This window comes from Myotis yumanensis, unplaced genomic scaffold (assembly GCF_028538775.1).
Source record: "Myotis yumanensis isolate MYYU_CA2020_CCGP unplaced genomic scaffold, mMyoYum1.0.hap1 SCAF_9, whole genome shotgun sequence".
Classification (NCBI taxonomy): Eukaryota; Metazoa; Chordata; class Mammalia; order Chiroptera; family Vespertilionidae; genus Myotis; species Myotis yumanensis.
This window is the reverse complement of record NW_027223760.1, coordinates 73,974,520-73,988,751: the sequence shown is the minus strand read 5'-3', so window position 1 is coordinate 73,988,751 and position 14,232 is coordinate 73,974,520. Positions and strand designations below refer to the sequence as shown.

The window sequence follows — 14,232 nt, the reverse complement described above, 5'->3', positions numbered from 1 at the left end:
CGTTTAGATTGTCACAGTGGGGTGGGGACTAAGCTGCCAGTGGCATCTAGCGGGAGTTAGAAGAAGAAAGGGAAAAGTTGGTAGATGGAAGACATTTCTCAAACTAGAAGATGCTATTGAACCTTTAGGCAGTTTTGTTACTGGAGCTGGTAGAGACCAAATGCCATTCTGGAAAAACTTGAGCCCCAACTAATGTCAATTAGCCACTACAATAACAACAAAACAAACTACATACAACGTGGGGCGGAGCGGGGGTGATTTGTTTACACCCTCTGCCTACAATTACTACTGCGCTCTCCCATCCCACACACAATGTCACTACTCAGCTCTTCTCTCGCCCCCTACTGGAGGAAGCAGGTATTTTTCAGAATTAAAGGGCCGCGGAAGTCCCTATTTCCCTCCAACTGTGTACGTGGGGAACCTATAAGCCTTATAGTATAAGGCATAAGGCGCAAAGTTCAGCTTTGACTCAGAAGAGCATCTGTTTTTCTCTTGAAATCCTCTCTTGCACCCTTGGGGATCCGGTGTCCAAAACGACAGCCAGAGGTGCTTTTCCTTGGTGCGAAGAAAAAGGACGGGCCAGACCCAAAAGGAGGGACTTTGCTGGGGGAATGTCAGATTCCAACCCAGGGCTGCGGCCCGGAGGAGATGATGTCACCGCTTCTGCCAAGAGAGGGCTGGGGGTGGAGCGGCGGAGGGGGAGCCCGCGCCGCGCCGCTGCTGCCAAGGGAGCGTTCCGAGCCCACGTCAGGGGAGGTATCGGGATAAATAGGGTCCCGCAATGGCCGTGGCCGGCTGCGCTTGGAGCTGCCGCGTCCGGGACTGGAGTTGCCAGTGCGGGTTCGCGCCCCGGAGGCCGAGGTCTGGCGCCGCTCGTGCGCTGCGCTCCAGAGGGCGGACACCCGCGGCCAGCCCCAGCGCCCCGCGTTGCTGCCCAGGGAGTTTGGGGGTCCTGTGCCCTAAAGGACTTCCTCCTCGGAGAGGGGAGAGAGAAAGATCGGGAGGGAGTCGGGGAAGAGGAGCGCCTTTCCGCCTGTCGGGGTGGGTGCCATGCTCCTCTCCGTCCTGGCCACGCTCTGCCTGTGGCTGCGCCTGGCGCTGGGCGTGCGCGGCGCCCCGTGCGAGGCGGTGCGCATCCCCATGTGCCGGCACATGCCCTGGAACATCACGCGGATGCCCAACCACCTGCACCACAGCACGCAGGAGAACGCCATCCTGGCCATCGAGCAGTACGAGGAGCTGGTGGACGCGAACTGCAGCGCCGTGCTGCGCTTCTTCCTCTGCGCCATGTACGCGCCCATCTGCACCCTGGAGTTCCTGCACGACCCCATCAAGCCCTGCAAGTCGGTGTGCCAGCGCGCGCGCGACGACTGCGAGCCCCTCATGAAGATGTACAACCACAGTTGGCCCGAGAGCCTGGCCTGCGACGACCTGCCCGTCTACGACCGCGGCGTGTGCATCTCGCCCGAGGCCATCGTCACTGACCTCCCAGAGGGTGAGGCCAGGGGAAGGACGGAGGGGGATGAGGACACCCCCTTGGCGGTTGCTGCCCCGGGAGAACCGTCTGCCGCACCGACAGCTGCCCGCAGGTGGTCGGTCGGCCCCTCCCCCATCCTACCTCCCAGGGCAGGGCTGGTGACTTAACTTCTAGAATAGTCTGATTTCTCCGTAGGAATTTCAGAGCGGAAGAACACCCTGTCCCATTAAGGGGGGCGGATTTTGCTTACAAAGGGAGCCACTGGGGACGGCTTCATTTACAGTAATAACGGGATAGTCATAGCAGCAGCAGTCAAAAGGAATGGAGGTCTTAAAGTGGGCCTGAGCCAGCCTTAAGCACCTTACACGTATCCTTTAATTTTTAAAAAATATATATATTGTTTTTGTTTTTGTTAATCCTCACCAGAGGATAGTTTTCCATTGATTTTTTTTTTTTTTTGAGAGAGAGAAAGAGTAGAAGAGAGAGGGAGAGACAGAGAGAGAAACATGGATGTGAGAGAGAGACATCAATTGCTTGCCTCCCGCGCTCGCACGCCCGGACCAGGGCCAGGGATGGAACCTGTAACCAGGTATGTGCCCTTGATCAGAATCTAACCGAACCGGGGCCCTTCGGTCCGTTGGCCGAGGCTCTATCCACTGAGCCAAGCCGGTTAGAGTTCCTTTCATCTTTAAAGCAGTCCCACCAGGATTCTCCCCTTGATGTTAGCTCTTGAAAGCTCCTTCTGAAAAAGCATTCCCAAGCATCACTCCCTGAAAACACATTTCCAGGCATCGCTCCCCACAGCAGTGCACTTGTGAATTTAGTCACCCTGGAAAGTTGGGATGTCTGTCTAATGATCTTTAACCACAAGCCAACATTTGTGGCATCTTAGTTCACTGGATCTCATTTTCCACTCCCTTCCTTTGCCTTGGTCATTTTGCTGTTTTCCTAGGAAGAAGAAGCAGGTTTAAGTCCACTTGTTGAAGTGAAACCTAAGAATATTTTTGCATTCTTCTTACCCCTGACCCAGCTGGCCGCACATTCAAAGAGATTATGGTGCAGTGCCTCAAGTTATGCATACCCCTCAGAGCACTGACCAAAACAGGAAGGAAGGGAAGTAAAGTGAAGTGCTTACAAAGGGAGGGGAAAAATCGAAACGCCTCTCTAATTCAGTTTAAGAAAAAGCTACCTTTTTTTACTTAAATTATATAAATGACAGGATTGTACTTGTTTTGGATTATGCCGCTATGGACTGTTTCTGCACTGCAAAATGTAAGGTGGGGATTTGGAAATACTCTGGCTATTTTGTTTAGTATAAGCTGATCAACATTTTAAAATGGATTTGAAAAGGAATGGCGTAATTTGTCCGGGTTGGCTGTATGTATTAGAAAGTTAAATGGATGTGTGTTCACAGCATTTTGTGCTGGATAAGGCAGTCTCACCTGAAAGTCTTTCCCAAACCCAGGGATGTCCATGTGAAAGAAATAGTCCACAATCGCATGCCATTTTTACTATTTAGTATTTGTGTGTGTGTGTGTGTGTGTGTGTGTGTGTGTGTGTGATGCTGCATTAGTTTATGTCTCTAGATGGTTCCTTGTTCCAGCTGGGCGAACTGACCAAAATCACTGACCACACCCGTGTGACCCTGTGTGTGTTTCAGACGCGAAGTGGATAGATATCACACCAGACATGATGGTACAGGAAAGGCCTCTTGACGTGGACTGTAAACGCCTAAGCCCGGGTGAGTTCTTTGTCCTCAAGACTCAGCATTTTTTTCTCCCCAGAATGACTTCTCTGAATCCTTTTCCAACATTTTGTCTCTCTCTTGCCTTCTTTAGACCGGTGCAAGTGCAAAAAAGTGAAGCCAACTCTGGCAACATATCTGAGCAAAAACTACAGTTATGGTAAGTCATCTAATGAGAACATTCACTTTGGGATTTGGCACATTCCAAAGCCAAGTCTGCTGGCCATAAAGTAAAGAAGAGGTTTGGTGATTTTTGTAGTTAACTGTATGACTTTCAAACGGCATAATAACAACCATAAAACTTATTGCTTTTCTGGGTAAATCAAATAAGTACAAAGTAAATTACTCAGATGAAAACAGGGATACGGCTCAGTCTGCAAGTTTGACATCATGATCCTATTTGACTTGGTTGAAGTCCTCCCCAGCCAGGACAGCACACTTCACTTGTTCTTTTCATAAGATTTCATTGCTGCAGGGAGGATGGGTGAGTGATCAATAGATTTGATTATCTGAAGCCCATAGGCCCAATAAGATCTGCTCATGTATCTTATCAGTAGCTATGAATATTTAATACCTTAAAGAAGTTGTAGGTGCCCTGACCGGTTTGGTTCAGTGGATAGAGCATCAGCCTGCGGACTCAAGGGTCCCAGGTTCGATTCCGGTCAAGGGCATGTAGCTTGGTTGCGGGCACATCCCCAGTAGGGAGTGTGCAGGAGGCAGCTGATCGATGTTTCTCTCTCATTGATGTTTCTCTCTATCCCTTTCCCTTTCTCTCTGTAAAAACTCAATAAGATATATATTTTTTTTTAAAGTTGTAGGAATATGTTAATGCCAAAACTGTTGCTATAATTATTGGCATAGCTTAAATGCCCTCTTCTCTCTTATTTGAAAACACACACACATCACTTTCTTCAAAGAATAAGTCAATAATACTATTGTGAATGTTTTAAGTCAACTTAATTTTACTAGCATCACTTGAAAGTAATTTTAATTTAAAAAAAATTTAAATATCTATTTGGGCTATTTTATGTTTCTTTGGATTTCTTAAGTTATTTCTGCTGAAATAACAAAAACTATTTTAGGAAAAACTGTTCATTTTATTTGCTAAGTTTGTTTTTCATATTTAAACTGACATTGTATATCATAAGAATATATTATATACACACATGAAAGAAAGAAGATAATGGCAACATAAAAGTCTGAAAAAATAACCTTTTTTTAGGTTGTCAGATTTGAGAATCTTATATAGCTAATGTGGGTAATTCAACCAAAAATATACACTTTCTTTTTAAGTAGGTTTTTGTTGTTTAAAGCATGTTCTATGTAGATATAGTCTTAATATGATCTGCTTAGTCTGTCAGCTGAGTTTTGCTCTGATGCTATTCTCTGGGTGTCTTGGCCTTGTTGCTACTTAGATGATGAAACCATTTCTATTTCAATCCTTTGGCTTCTTCATAAACCAGCTTTCTCAGATGGACTCCAAAGCAGGTCCATAGTAGGCTGATTACAATTGCATGGCCGGCAGTAATAGCAAGGGACCGAAAGAGCCAGAATTTAAAGCGTGAACAGGCACAGTAACATAAACAACCATCTGTAATAACAGTTCTACCTCTACTCACCTCAGACCTTGCTTTGATAGCGTGGGAAGTTAAAAGATTGAGAACGGTGATCCTCAGAGAGTCCTTCCAGTTGAAAATCTTCTGATTCTAATGACTTCCTCTGGAACAGAGGAAGTTCAAGCCTTAGATGGGTAATTGAACCATACAAACTTTAAGGTGGCTTCTGATTCAGAGATTTTTGAGTCTCACTTCAGATCATCACAAGGCAGAGTATAAACAAATATTTGCTTATATGAAATTTTTATTGACTAAATTTCCTGATATGTTTTTGACAAAAACACCACACACCTAATTTTATCAGTATAGAACTGCAGGGCTGAGAAGGATCTACAGAATTCTCTGATCAAACCCTATCTATAGCCCAAAGAGCAGTCACTGACCCAAAGGCAGAACCCAGACTAAGCCTGCTTGTCAATTTACTTTTACATCTTGAGCATGAACTTTTAAGACAATGTTGACAATATGGGAGACCTTATATTTAGCATGTGATTGTGGGCTTTTTGTCTGCATTTGGGCAACTTGGACATGACCATAATTACAGGAGTGATTCTTTAAGAGAGGCTCAGGAATTGGCATGAGTACAGCATCCTATTTTTCTCCAAAGGCTTCAACAACACTTATATCAATTTTTAAATTGCAGTCATCCATGCCAAAATAAAAGCTGTCCAGAGGAGTGGCTGTAATGAAGTAACGACAGTGGTGGATGTGAAAGAGATCTTCAAGTCCTTATCACCCATCCCTCGAACTCAAGTCCCACTCATTACGAATTCTTCCTGCCAGTGTCCTCACATCCTGCCCCATCAAGATGTTCTCATCATGTGTTATGAGTGGCGCTCACGGTAGGCACAGAGGGGCAGAAGAAACTGCATATGGCTTAAGAAAACATAAGTCTCATTTAGTAGGTAAAAAAAAAAAAAGAAGGTACCAGTCTTTTAAAAAAGCAATTTTAATAGAATCTTCCTTGGGATATTATGTAACTACTAGAGGCCCGATGCACGAAATTTGTGCAAGAGTAAGTCTTCCTTTCCCCGGCTGCTGGCACCAGCTTCCCTCTGGCACCCAGGACCCAGGCTTCCCTTGCAGCCCTGGCTTCATCCAGAAGGACATCTGGTCTAATTAGCATATTACACTTTTATTATAATAGATAAAGTAATTCTTCACAGAATTAAAGAAAAATAAAAATATAAGTATTTGAATAGGATCTTTAAAAATCAATGGAATTTATTAAATGATTTCAAAAATGTAAAGGCAGATAAATTACTTTGGGTAAAACCAATTCATTTCAGCTTGGCTGGTGTGGTTCAGTGGTTGAGCATTGACCTATGAATCAGGAGGTCAGGGTTTGATTCCTGGTCAGAGCACATGCCCAAGTTGCAGGCTTGATCCCCATTAGGGGCATGCAGGAAACAGCCTATTAATGAGTCTCTCTCATCATTGACATTTCTATCTTTCTCTCCCTCTCCCTTTCTCTCTGAAATCAATAAAAATACATTTTAAAAAAATAAAATGCTTTAAAAAAACAATTCATTTCAAGTCATTCAAATCAATCTTACTGTGGCAAATACTGAATGTTTTAAAGTTTCTTTAACCGTTTGAGTCCCAAGCAGCGCGATCACGCTGCTGAGATTTTATGTCGAGAAAACATACGATTCGTTTGAGTCCCAGGGGGTATTGAAAAAACACTGTCGAAGAATCCCAAACAGCGCAACCGTGCTTTCTCTAAATGAGTACGAAAAGACCCAAACAGCGTGATAGCGCTTGTTTTATTTTATGTTGAGAAATACCAAGCAGCGCAATCGCTCTGCTTGGGACTCAAACAGTTAATAACTTACCGATCAAGTAAAGATGGCCATTTGAGACTACAGTTCCACACTTTTCCATTATATACACTTAGTTTACAATTTTTGGTACAGTATTACACACATGCAAACACACACACACACACACTCACCCACTCATATCTCCAGCTGGGAGTGTGTCTCCCCAAATCTCTTTCCTTACCAACGTTTTATGTATTAGTATATTCCTTATAACATAAAAATCAAACACTTCAGCACAGGTTCCAGGATGAGCCCCAAACTTGCTGCAATATACTTCTCCAGCAAAATTATTCATTTTTATATAACAAGTGTTCCCCTTGATTCTGTCATTAATGCTTATCTGTTTATTTCTTCTAGATACAGCTCAAGACTCTACTTCTTTAAAAAAATCTTTTGAATTTGACCTCACTTGAAACTTTCTTGTTCTGTACTCTATCAGCACTTGGGCACCCTCCTTTAAAAGCTGTTCTACTTATACTAGTATCGTGCCTCTCTAAAGAAGCTGTTTCTTAAAGTTGTTCTACTTAATATCTTGCTTCTCTATAGAAGCTGAATGAGTGAATGCAGAATGAATATTTCTAGGCTTACCTCTTACATAGTGTTGTATCTGCTACAGTATTAGGTGCAGCTCTGGGGGTGTGCCATGTTGCTAGTCATTAAATTCTATTTAGATATACAAATGGGTTATTAATTAATTAGGTAAGAGTTTTCATGTCATCTTTCCCAAGTTAGTTTGTAAATTTAATGCAATTCTGATCAAAATACCAGTAAAAGTTTTGTGACAATTGGAATTTATGTATTCACAAATAACGCTAATGATCATTTGGAAGAGTAAACTGATAAGGGCATGTTATTTTGAAAATAAGAGGGAAGAGAGGAAATCTGCTTAATGAGACATTCAAATTGGTAGAAGGCTACACTTGTTAAAATCATGTGGTAGAAGAGTAGACATAAAGATAAAGCAGAAGAAACAGATTCTAATGCATAAAAGAACCTATATTATGCAAGAAATATGGCAAGTCAATAGGAAATAAAAATATTTAGTGAAAGTTGCAAATATTTTTATTTGGAAAAATAGTACGTATTTTCACTTCTTACTCTACTCTAAAGTATATTTCAAATGGATTAAAGAGATACATTTTTAACATTACCTTTATTATTGAATATTACAGATGTCCCCTTCGTCCCCCCCCCCCCCCCCCCCCCACTGACTCCCTCCACCCCTCTTCCATTCCCTCACCAGGCCTTCACAGCACTGTTGTCTGTGGCTATGAGTTATGCATATATGCATATAGGTTCTTTGGCTAATCTCTTTCCTCACCTCTACCCCTTCCCTCTGAGATTCATGAGTCTGTTCCACGCTTCCATGTTTCTATATCTATTTTGTTTGTCAGTTTATTTTGTTCATTAGGTTCCACATGTAAGTGAGATCATGTGATACTTGTCTTTCTCTAACTGGCTTATTTCCCTTAGCATAACACTCTCCAGGTCCCTCCATGCTGTCCCAAAGGGTAAGAGATCCTTCCTTTTTAGAGCTGCATAATATTCCATTGTGTAAATGTACCCACCTTTTTTATCCACTCATCCACTGGTGGACACTTGGGTTGTTTCCATATCTTAGCTATTGTAAATAGCGCTGCTATGAACATAGGAGTGCATACATTATTTCTGATTAGTGTTTCAGGATTCTTAGGATATATTCCTAGCAGTAGGGTCACTGGGTCAAATGACAGTTCCATTTTTATCTTTTTGAGGAAACTCCATACTGTTTTCCATAGTGGCTACACCAGTCTGCATTCCCACCAGCAGTGTATTTTAAAGACTTAAAAAGGATAAAATTAAGTAAATAAATGTATGCTATCTGAATGGCAAAATAATTTGTAAACATAAAAGTAATGTAAAAAAATTACAAGGAAAAATGTCAGTACACATATTTGACCACATATTAGTATGTACATAAAAATCACAAATAAAAAGGCAAATAAAAATTGAGAAAATACAACAGGTGTGACAACGGAATAGTAATCTTACTCTCTAAAGAGTTCATATAATATTTCAACATTAAGTCTGCAACATAGATATGTCTGTACCTAAATCTATAGAGACAAGATCCAAAAGAAATACAAAGAGTAAATAAAACATTTAAAAAATTATCTCCTTAATTCTTTAATCCAAATAAAAACAAGATTCAGTATTTACCTAGTTCAATGTTAGCAAATTGAATTAAAGTTTAATCATTTTGAAAATAATTTGGCACTATGCATTGAAATATATGAAGGGGGGGGAGAGAAATAGAATATATTATAGATACTCATAGTTGTTATATTATTTGGTTATTAAAATAATATTTTTGAATTCTAATTATATAATAAAATGCAAACAGGGTGGGGCAAAAGTAAGTTTACAGTTATTCATATGGAAAATAATACAATAATTAATAAATAATTATGCAATAATAAACTGTTTTTGCATACTCACAACTATAAACCTAGTTTTGCCCCACCCTATCCTATATAATAAAAGCCTAATATGCTAAGTGTCTGGTCGTCCAGTCAGCCATTCAACCAATCAAAGCATAATATGCTAATGATATGGTAAGGCCGCTCAACTACTCACTATGACTGACCACCAGGAGGCAGACACTCCCACCGGTAGGTTAGCTTGCTGCTGGGGTCCAGCTAGGCGAGATGAGGCATTGCAGTCCCTCCCTGGCTGGCCAACCTCCTGCATCCTTCCCCAGCCCCAATCGTGCACTGGTGGGATCCCTCGACCTGGACTGTGCCCTCTCGCAATCTGGGACCCCTCGGGGATGTAGGAGAGCCAGTTTAGGCCTGATCCCACAGGCCAGGCTGAGGGACCCCACTGGTGCACAAATTCATGCACTGGGCCTCTAGTATAATATAATAATTTCATGTACTATATGATATAAATATACAGTGTGCTCTAAAATACATATATATATATATGAATGAAAGGATATAGCAACAAAATATAAATGGTGGATTGTGAGGTTATTGAAGAACATTTTTTAATTTTTTGTATTTTTAAACTTTTTACTTTCATAAACAGAAATTGCTTATTAAGATAAATTACTCTTTTTTCAGGATGATGCTTCTTGAAAATTGTTTAGTTGAAAAATGGAGAGACCAGCTTAGTAAAAGATCCATAGTAAGTATAATTAACAATATTAGGAATGTGGATTTAAGTGTATGTAAAGAAAATCTGTAGAATTTGGGGATTCTTCCCATTCTTTTGGATAGGTAGTTATGATTATAGCTATTCTCACTTGAATTTTTATCATACATCTCTCTTCAACTTCAAAGATAATTTGGCTGCATCTGATACTTACCTACTGGTTATTTCCAGATTAAATGAATTTTTTGGTTTCTTTATTGTGTTATATGTAATTGCTTTAGCAAACAGTCAGGTACTTGAGCAAAATTTATATCCAGAGGGATTAAAACAGACATATACATGCAGAGGTGTGAATACCTAGTTCTGAAACTCATCCTATCACAGTACAAAACATAATCTTTTTCCCTGTACTTATAGAAATTATTTTGTATTTTGTACTATTCGTGATTTTAGTGGTAATGTCATAGAAATATTGGTATTTCAATTGGAAGAGTTAGAGTAATTTTATGCCCGCCTAGACATGTGAAGTCATACTAGAACTAAATAAATACTGTCTTTGGGCCCAGCCAGTGTGGCTCAAGGGTTAATCGTCAACCTATGAACCAGGAGGTCACAGTTCAATTCCTAGTCAGGGTACACGCCCAGGTGGTGGGTTCGATTCCCAATAGGGGCAGTGCAAGAGGCAGCAGATAAATTATTCTCTTTCATCATTGATGTTTCTATCTCTCCCTTCCTCTCTGAAATCAATAAAAATATATATTTTAAAAAAAGAAATCAGGTCTTTGGTTTGAAATTTTTGAACTATCTCTTCTCCTGGAATATGTTTAGATGTATTCAGGAGAATTTGTGTTTTAAGGTTCACAAAAGTATTGCAACTGTTTATGATTTCCTTGTTTGCATTAATAAAACACTTGATTAAGGGGAGAGTTATATTAATACTAACTTATATAACACAGCCTCTCCTACTCAGTGTATTTCTGACTAAAAGAACCAAACACTACTGTTATATCTGAGCTAAAATCTCATCAGTTGCTCAGGAGTACACCTTAGTGTTACTGGACAGAAAATTCTGGAAGAATTAGTTATCTGGTTCCCAAGACTGCAGTAGATTAGAAGCATCAATGTAGAAGGTAAGTCCACCATGAGGACCTGAAGAGGAAAAAAGCTTTCAAGAATCAGCTGTTTGGACCATTTACTTTTGTAACAAACATTACAATACACTTCAGTAGGAATTTGAAAATATCACCACACTGTAGCAACATACAGTAAAGAGTTTACTATTTTAGAACATCTTAGGAAGTTGTTCATTTCATTGCATTTTTTGTGCTTAGTAGAATGCCTGCCCTATGGTGGTGCTCAAACTCTTTGTTGATTGAAATATATCCTAACAAAGTTGCAACATGTGTGTTATAATAAAAAGCAATATCTATTTAAGTGGACTCACTTTTTTATTATGCAGCTGTTTAAATAAATAGTATTTATGTTAAAAAATAGTAAGTCCTTTTCTATCAAGGAAACTTGACTGTTCAGAATGACACATTTCCTATCGGCTCTGGCTAGCTAACACCGGAGTGGATTACTAGCTGAAGGTGGTGCTTCTGTCTTCTATTGGATATAAGAGAATTAAGTGAATCCATAAGTGTGGTGAGAGGCCCCTGATTTCTGGTTGGGCTGGGTAAATTTCTGCTTTTAGCCAGGTCTTCTATTTTTAGAAAGCTTTGCTGTGTAGGAATGTTGCATTAGAGGGCCTTGGGCTCTGGGGTCCGACTGATGAATTTGAATCCTAGCTCTGACATTTATCAGCTATGTGGCCTTCTGCAAATAACCGTGGTGTGCTGGATCCTGGTCATGACAATGGTGTCCACCCAGAAGGGCTGTTGTGAGTTTCAATGACATGAATGCATGTCCAAACCGCATGATGATTCTCTGGTACATGATAAGTGCTCAACGATGGAGAGTAGCTATTACAACTATTGTCATGATTAGTATGTAACAGTGGGGAGAAATGTCATTAGTTCTGATATTAGTGGAGTAGCATAAAGGGGTGAGATGTACTTGACAGTCATGTTTACCAATTGCCTCCCAGCAGTGGGAAGAGAGGCTGCAGGAACAACAGAGAACCATCCAGGACAAAAAGCGAACAGCCGGGCGCACCAGTCGTAGTAATCCCCCGAAACCAAAGGGAAAGTCACCTGCTCCCAAGCCAGCCAGCCCCAAGAAGAACATTAAAGCGAGGAGTGCCCCCAAGAGAACAAACTCGAAAAGAGTGTGAGCTAACTGCTTTCCAAAACGGAGACTTCCTCTCAGGATGAGGCCAGGCGTTGCCCAGACAGCCCGTGGAAGGCCACACACCCCTTGTCTTAACAACTAAGGTACTCTTCATAGACACATCTTGCAGCATTTTTCTTAATGATATGCTTCAGTTTTTCTTTTTACACCACTACAAGCGTAGTGGTAGGTATGCCCATTGGTATGGAAGGTATATGAAAGCTGGTCCAAAAAACCCACATGTGTTCAGAATAGACTGTGTGCATATTCTATGAGAGGTCCGGGTAGGGAAATACACTTTTGTTCTTTCAATTTGATCTACTGTGTGCATTGTAAAAGAAATACCACATTGCAAAAAAAAAAAAAAAGAAAGCATCTATTTTTTTTACAATATGTTTTATTTCAGTTTGACTTCTGTTAGAATCTTAGCAATTTAAAAAAATGTGATTGAAAGTAAAAGCAAGAGGAATGGATGTTTAAAAGATCTTTATGTGTATTGTTTGTGGAAGAATTTTTGTAATGAAAGGGGATTTTTAAACAATCTAGAAAAGTAGGATATGGAACATTGTAATGAGTATTTTTGTGTGTGTATTGTTTCCTTTTTTTTTTTTTTACAAAGAAGCCTTTCTGCTCTGTGTTTAGCTATAAACTCTAGAAAATAAAATAATGATGATGATGAATAAATAAAAAGGAAAGGCAGGCAAACAACATCTGGGTCCTTGTTTTCTGGTTCCCATGCCGTGGTGGTGGGGGGAGGGAGGGCTCTGATTTTACATTCATGCTTCTCATTAGTACCCTTTAAGTGTCACCAGAAACAGAGTTTCTTTCAGCTATTATGACTGAGATACCAGCTAATCGACCTCAAACATCTTACCTGTGGGTGTGGTACTTGTCTCACTCCCCAGGACATCCTAGGTTTCCTGAGGCCAACTCTCTCTGCTGGTTGCAGGTGTTTACAAGGCCTTGGGCCTGAGGTGGGAGGGTCAGGATCCAAAACCTCGGGTTGCCAGCTGCTATGAGACCGCTGCCACACACCAACTGTGCACCTGGAAAAGGTCACTTGTCCATCCACTACTCAGGAACGTAAAAGAACAACCTGAAAGCTTAAGAGTTAAATCTCCTCTAAAGGATGTACCATGGTCCCTGGTTTTCAGAAAAGGGATAAGGTACACATGGCATTCCCACAATATAATTAAACAAATTGTTTTATTTCATACCTATCGCCATGGGGACACGAAGTGAGGTGTGTGGGTAAGCCAGGGGAGAGTGGAAGAATAGGACAGGCACTCATCTCCCCCTGAAAGCTTGACTTTGCCTGCACTGCTACCCCAGGGCAACAGAATTAAAGGAATCCAATAGATTGACCCACAAAAGGGTAGTGTTTTTGCTGTACAAAAGCCAAATCTCATCGGCCCTTAAGGAAGCCAGGTTGGTGTTTAGCATAGCATCCAAACTAAAGAAACCTAGGAAAAGCCATTACAAGGCATTGCTAGCCTAGTTCACCTTCTTAGCATAGTAGGAATTCTTTGGGGAAGGGGACTTAGAAATGAAACTCCATGGGGGAGGAGATAAAATGCTTATGTAAGACCTTTTTTTGTTGTTGTTGTTAAGTGCAAAAGAAAGTAAAGAGTTTGGAGATGACTTTACAAATTTAAATACTGCTTACTTTGAATATTTAAATGATGTATTGATTATCACACAAAAATTTAACCAGGCACATTTATCAGTTCGATTAATCGATAAAAGGTTAACAAGACCGCCATTTGTTTATTATTTTGAAAAAGTTGAAAATGAACATTAGCTTACAATATGACAAATATGGAATTGGCCTTTGTGTGAGAGTCAAAAGTTTAGTTTTCTCACCTAAATATTTCTCCACCTAAATACATGTGAGAGGAGGTAAATATAAATACATGGAGAGGAAAGCTGAGGTTCTAGCTCTGAAATGGAAATTATGAGAGTTGGGTTACTTTACTTTAAAAAATAACGTATTTTACTATAGGTTTATCGACACATTTTGTAATTGAAGACTGCTGTAATGTACCCCGCGAATCACAGAAGGACGCCTCAAGAAGTCGAATTAAAGAGTCACATTTATTGCAATCCGGGACTATGAGGGGACATTCCCAAATCTCATAGCAATAAGATGGTGGCAAAACCAGACTTATA

At 40.7% G+C, this 14,232-nt stretch overlaps 1 protein-coding gene across 1 annotated transcript; it reads left to right on the top strand.

Annotated features, from left to right (window-relative positions):
- The first annotated feature begins 1,050 nt into the window (after nt 1–1,050).
- Nucleotides 1,051–12,758, top strand: SFRP4 (secreted frizzled related protein 4). The gene is made up of 6 exons (XM_070425189.1): nt 1,051–1,495; nt 3,138–3,218; nt 3,316–3,381; nt 5,481–5,679; nt 9,765–9,828; nt 11,882–12,758. The coding sequence occupies exons 1-6, from the start codon at nt 1,051–1,053 to the stop codon at nt 12,065–12,067; spliced, it is 1,041 nt and encodes a 346-aa protein (XP_070281290.1). The 3' UTR covers nt 12,068–12,758.
- The last annotated feature ends 1,474 nt before the right edge of the window (nt 12,759–14,232 follow it).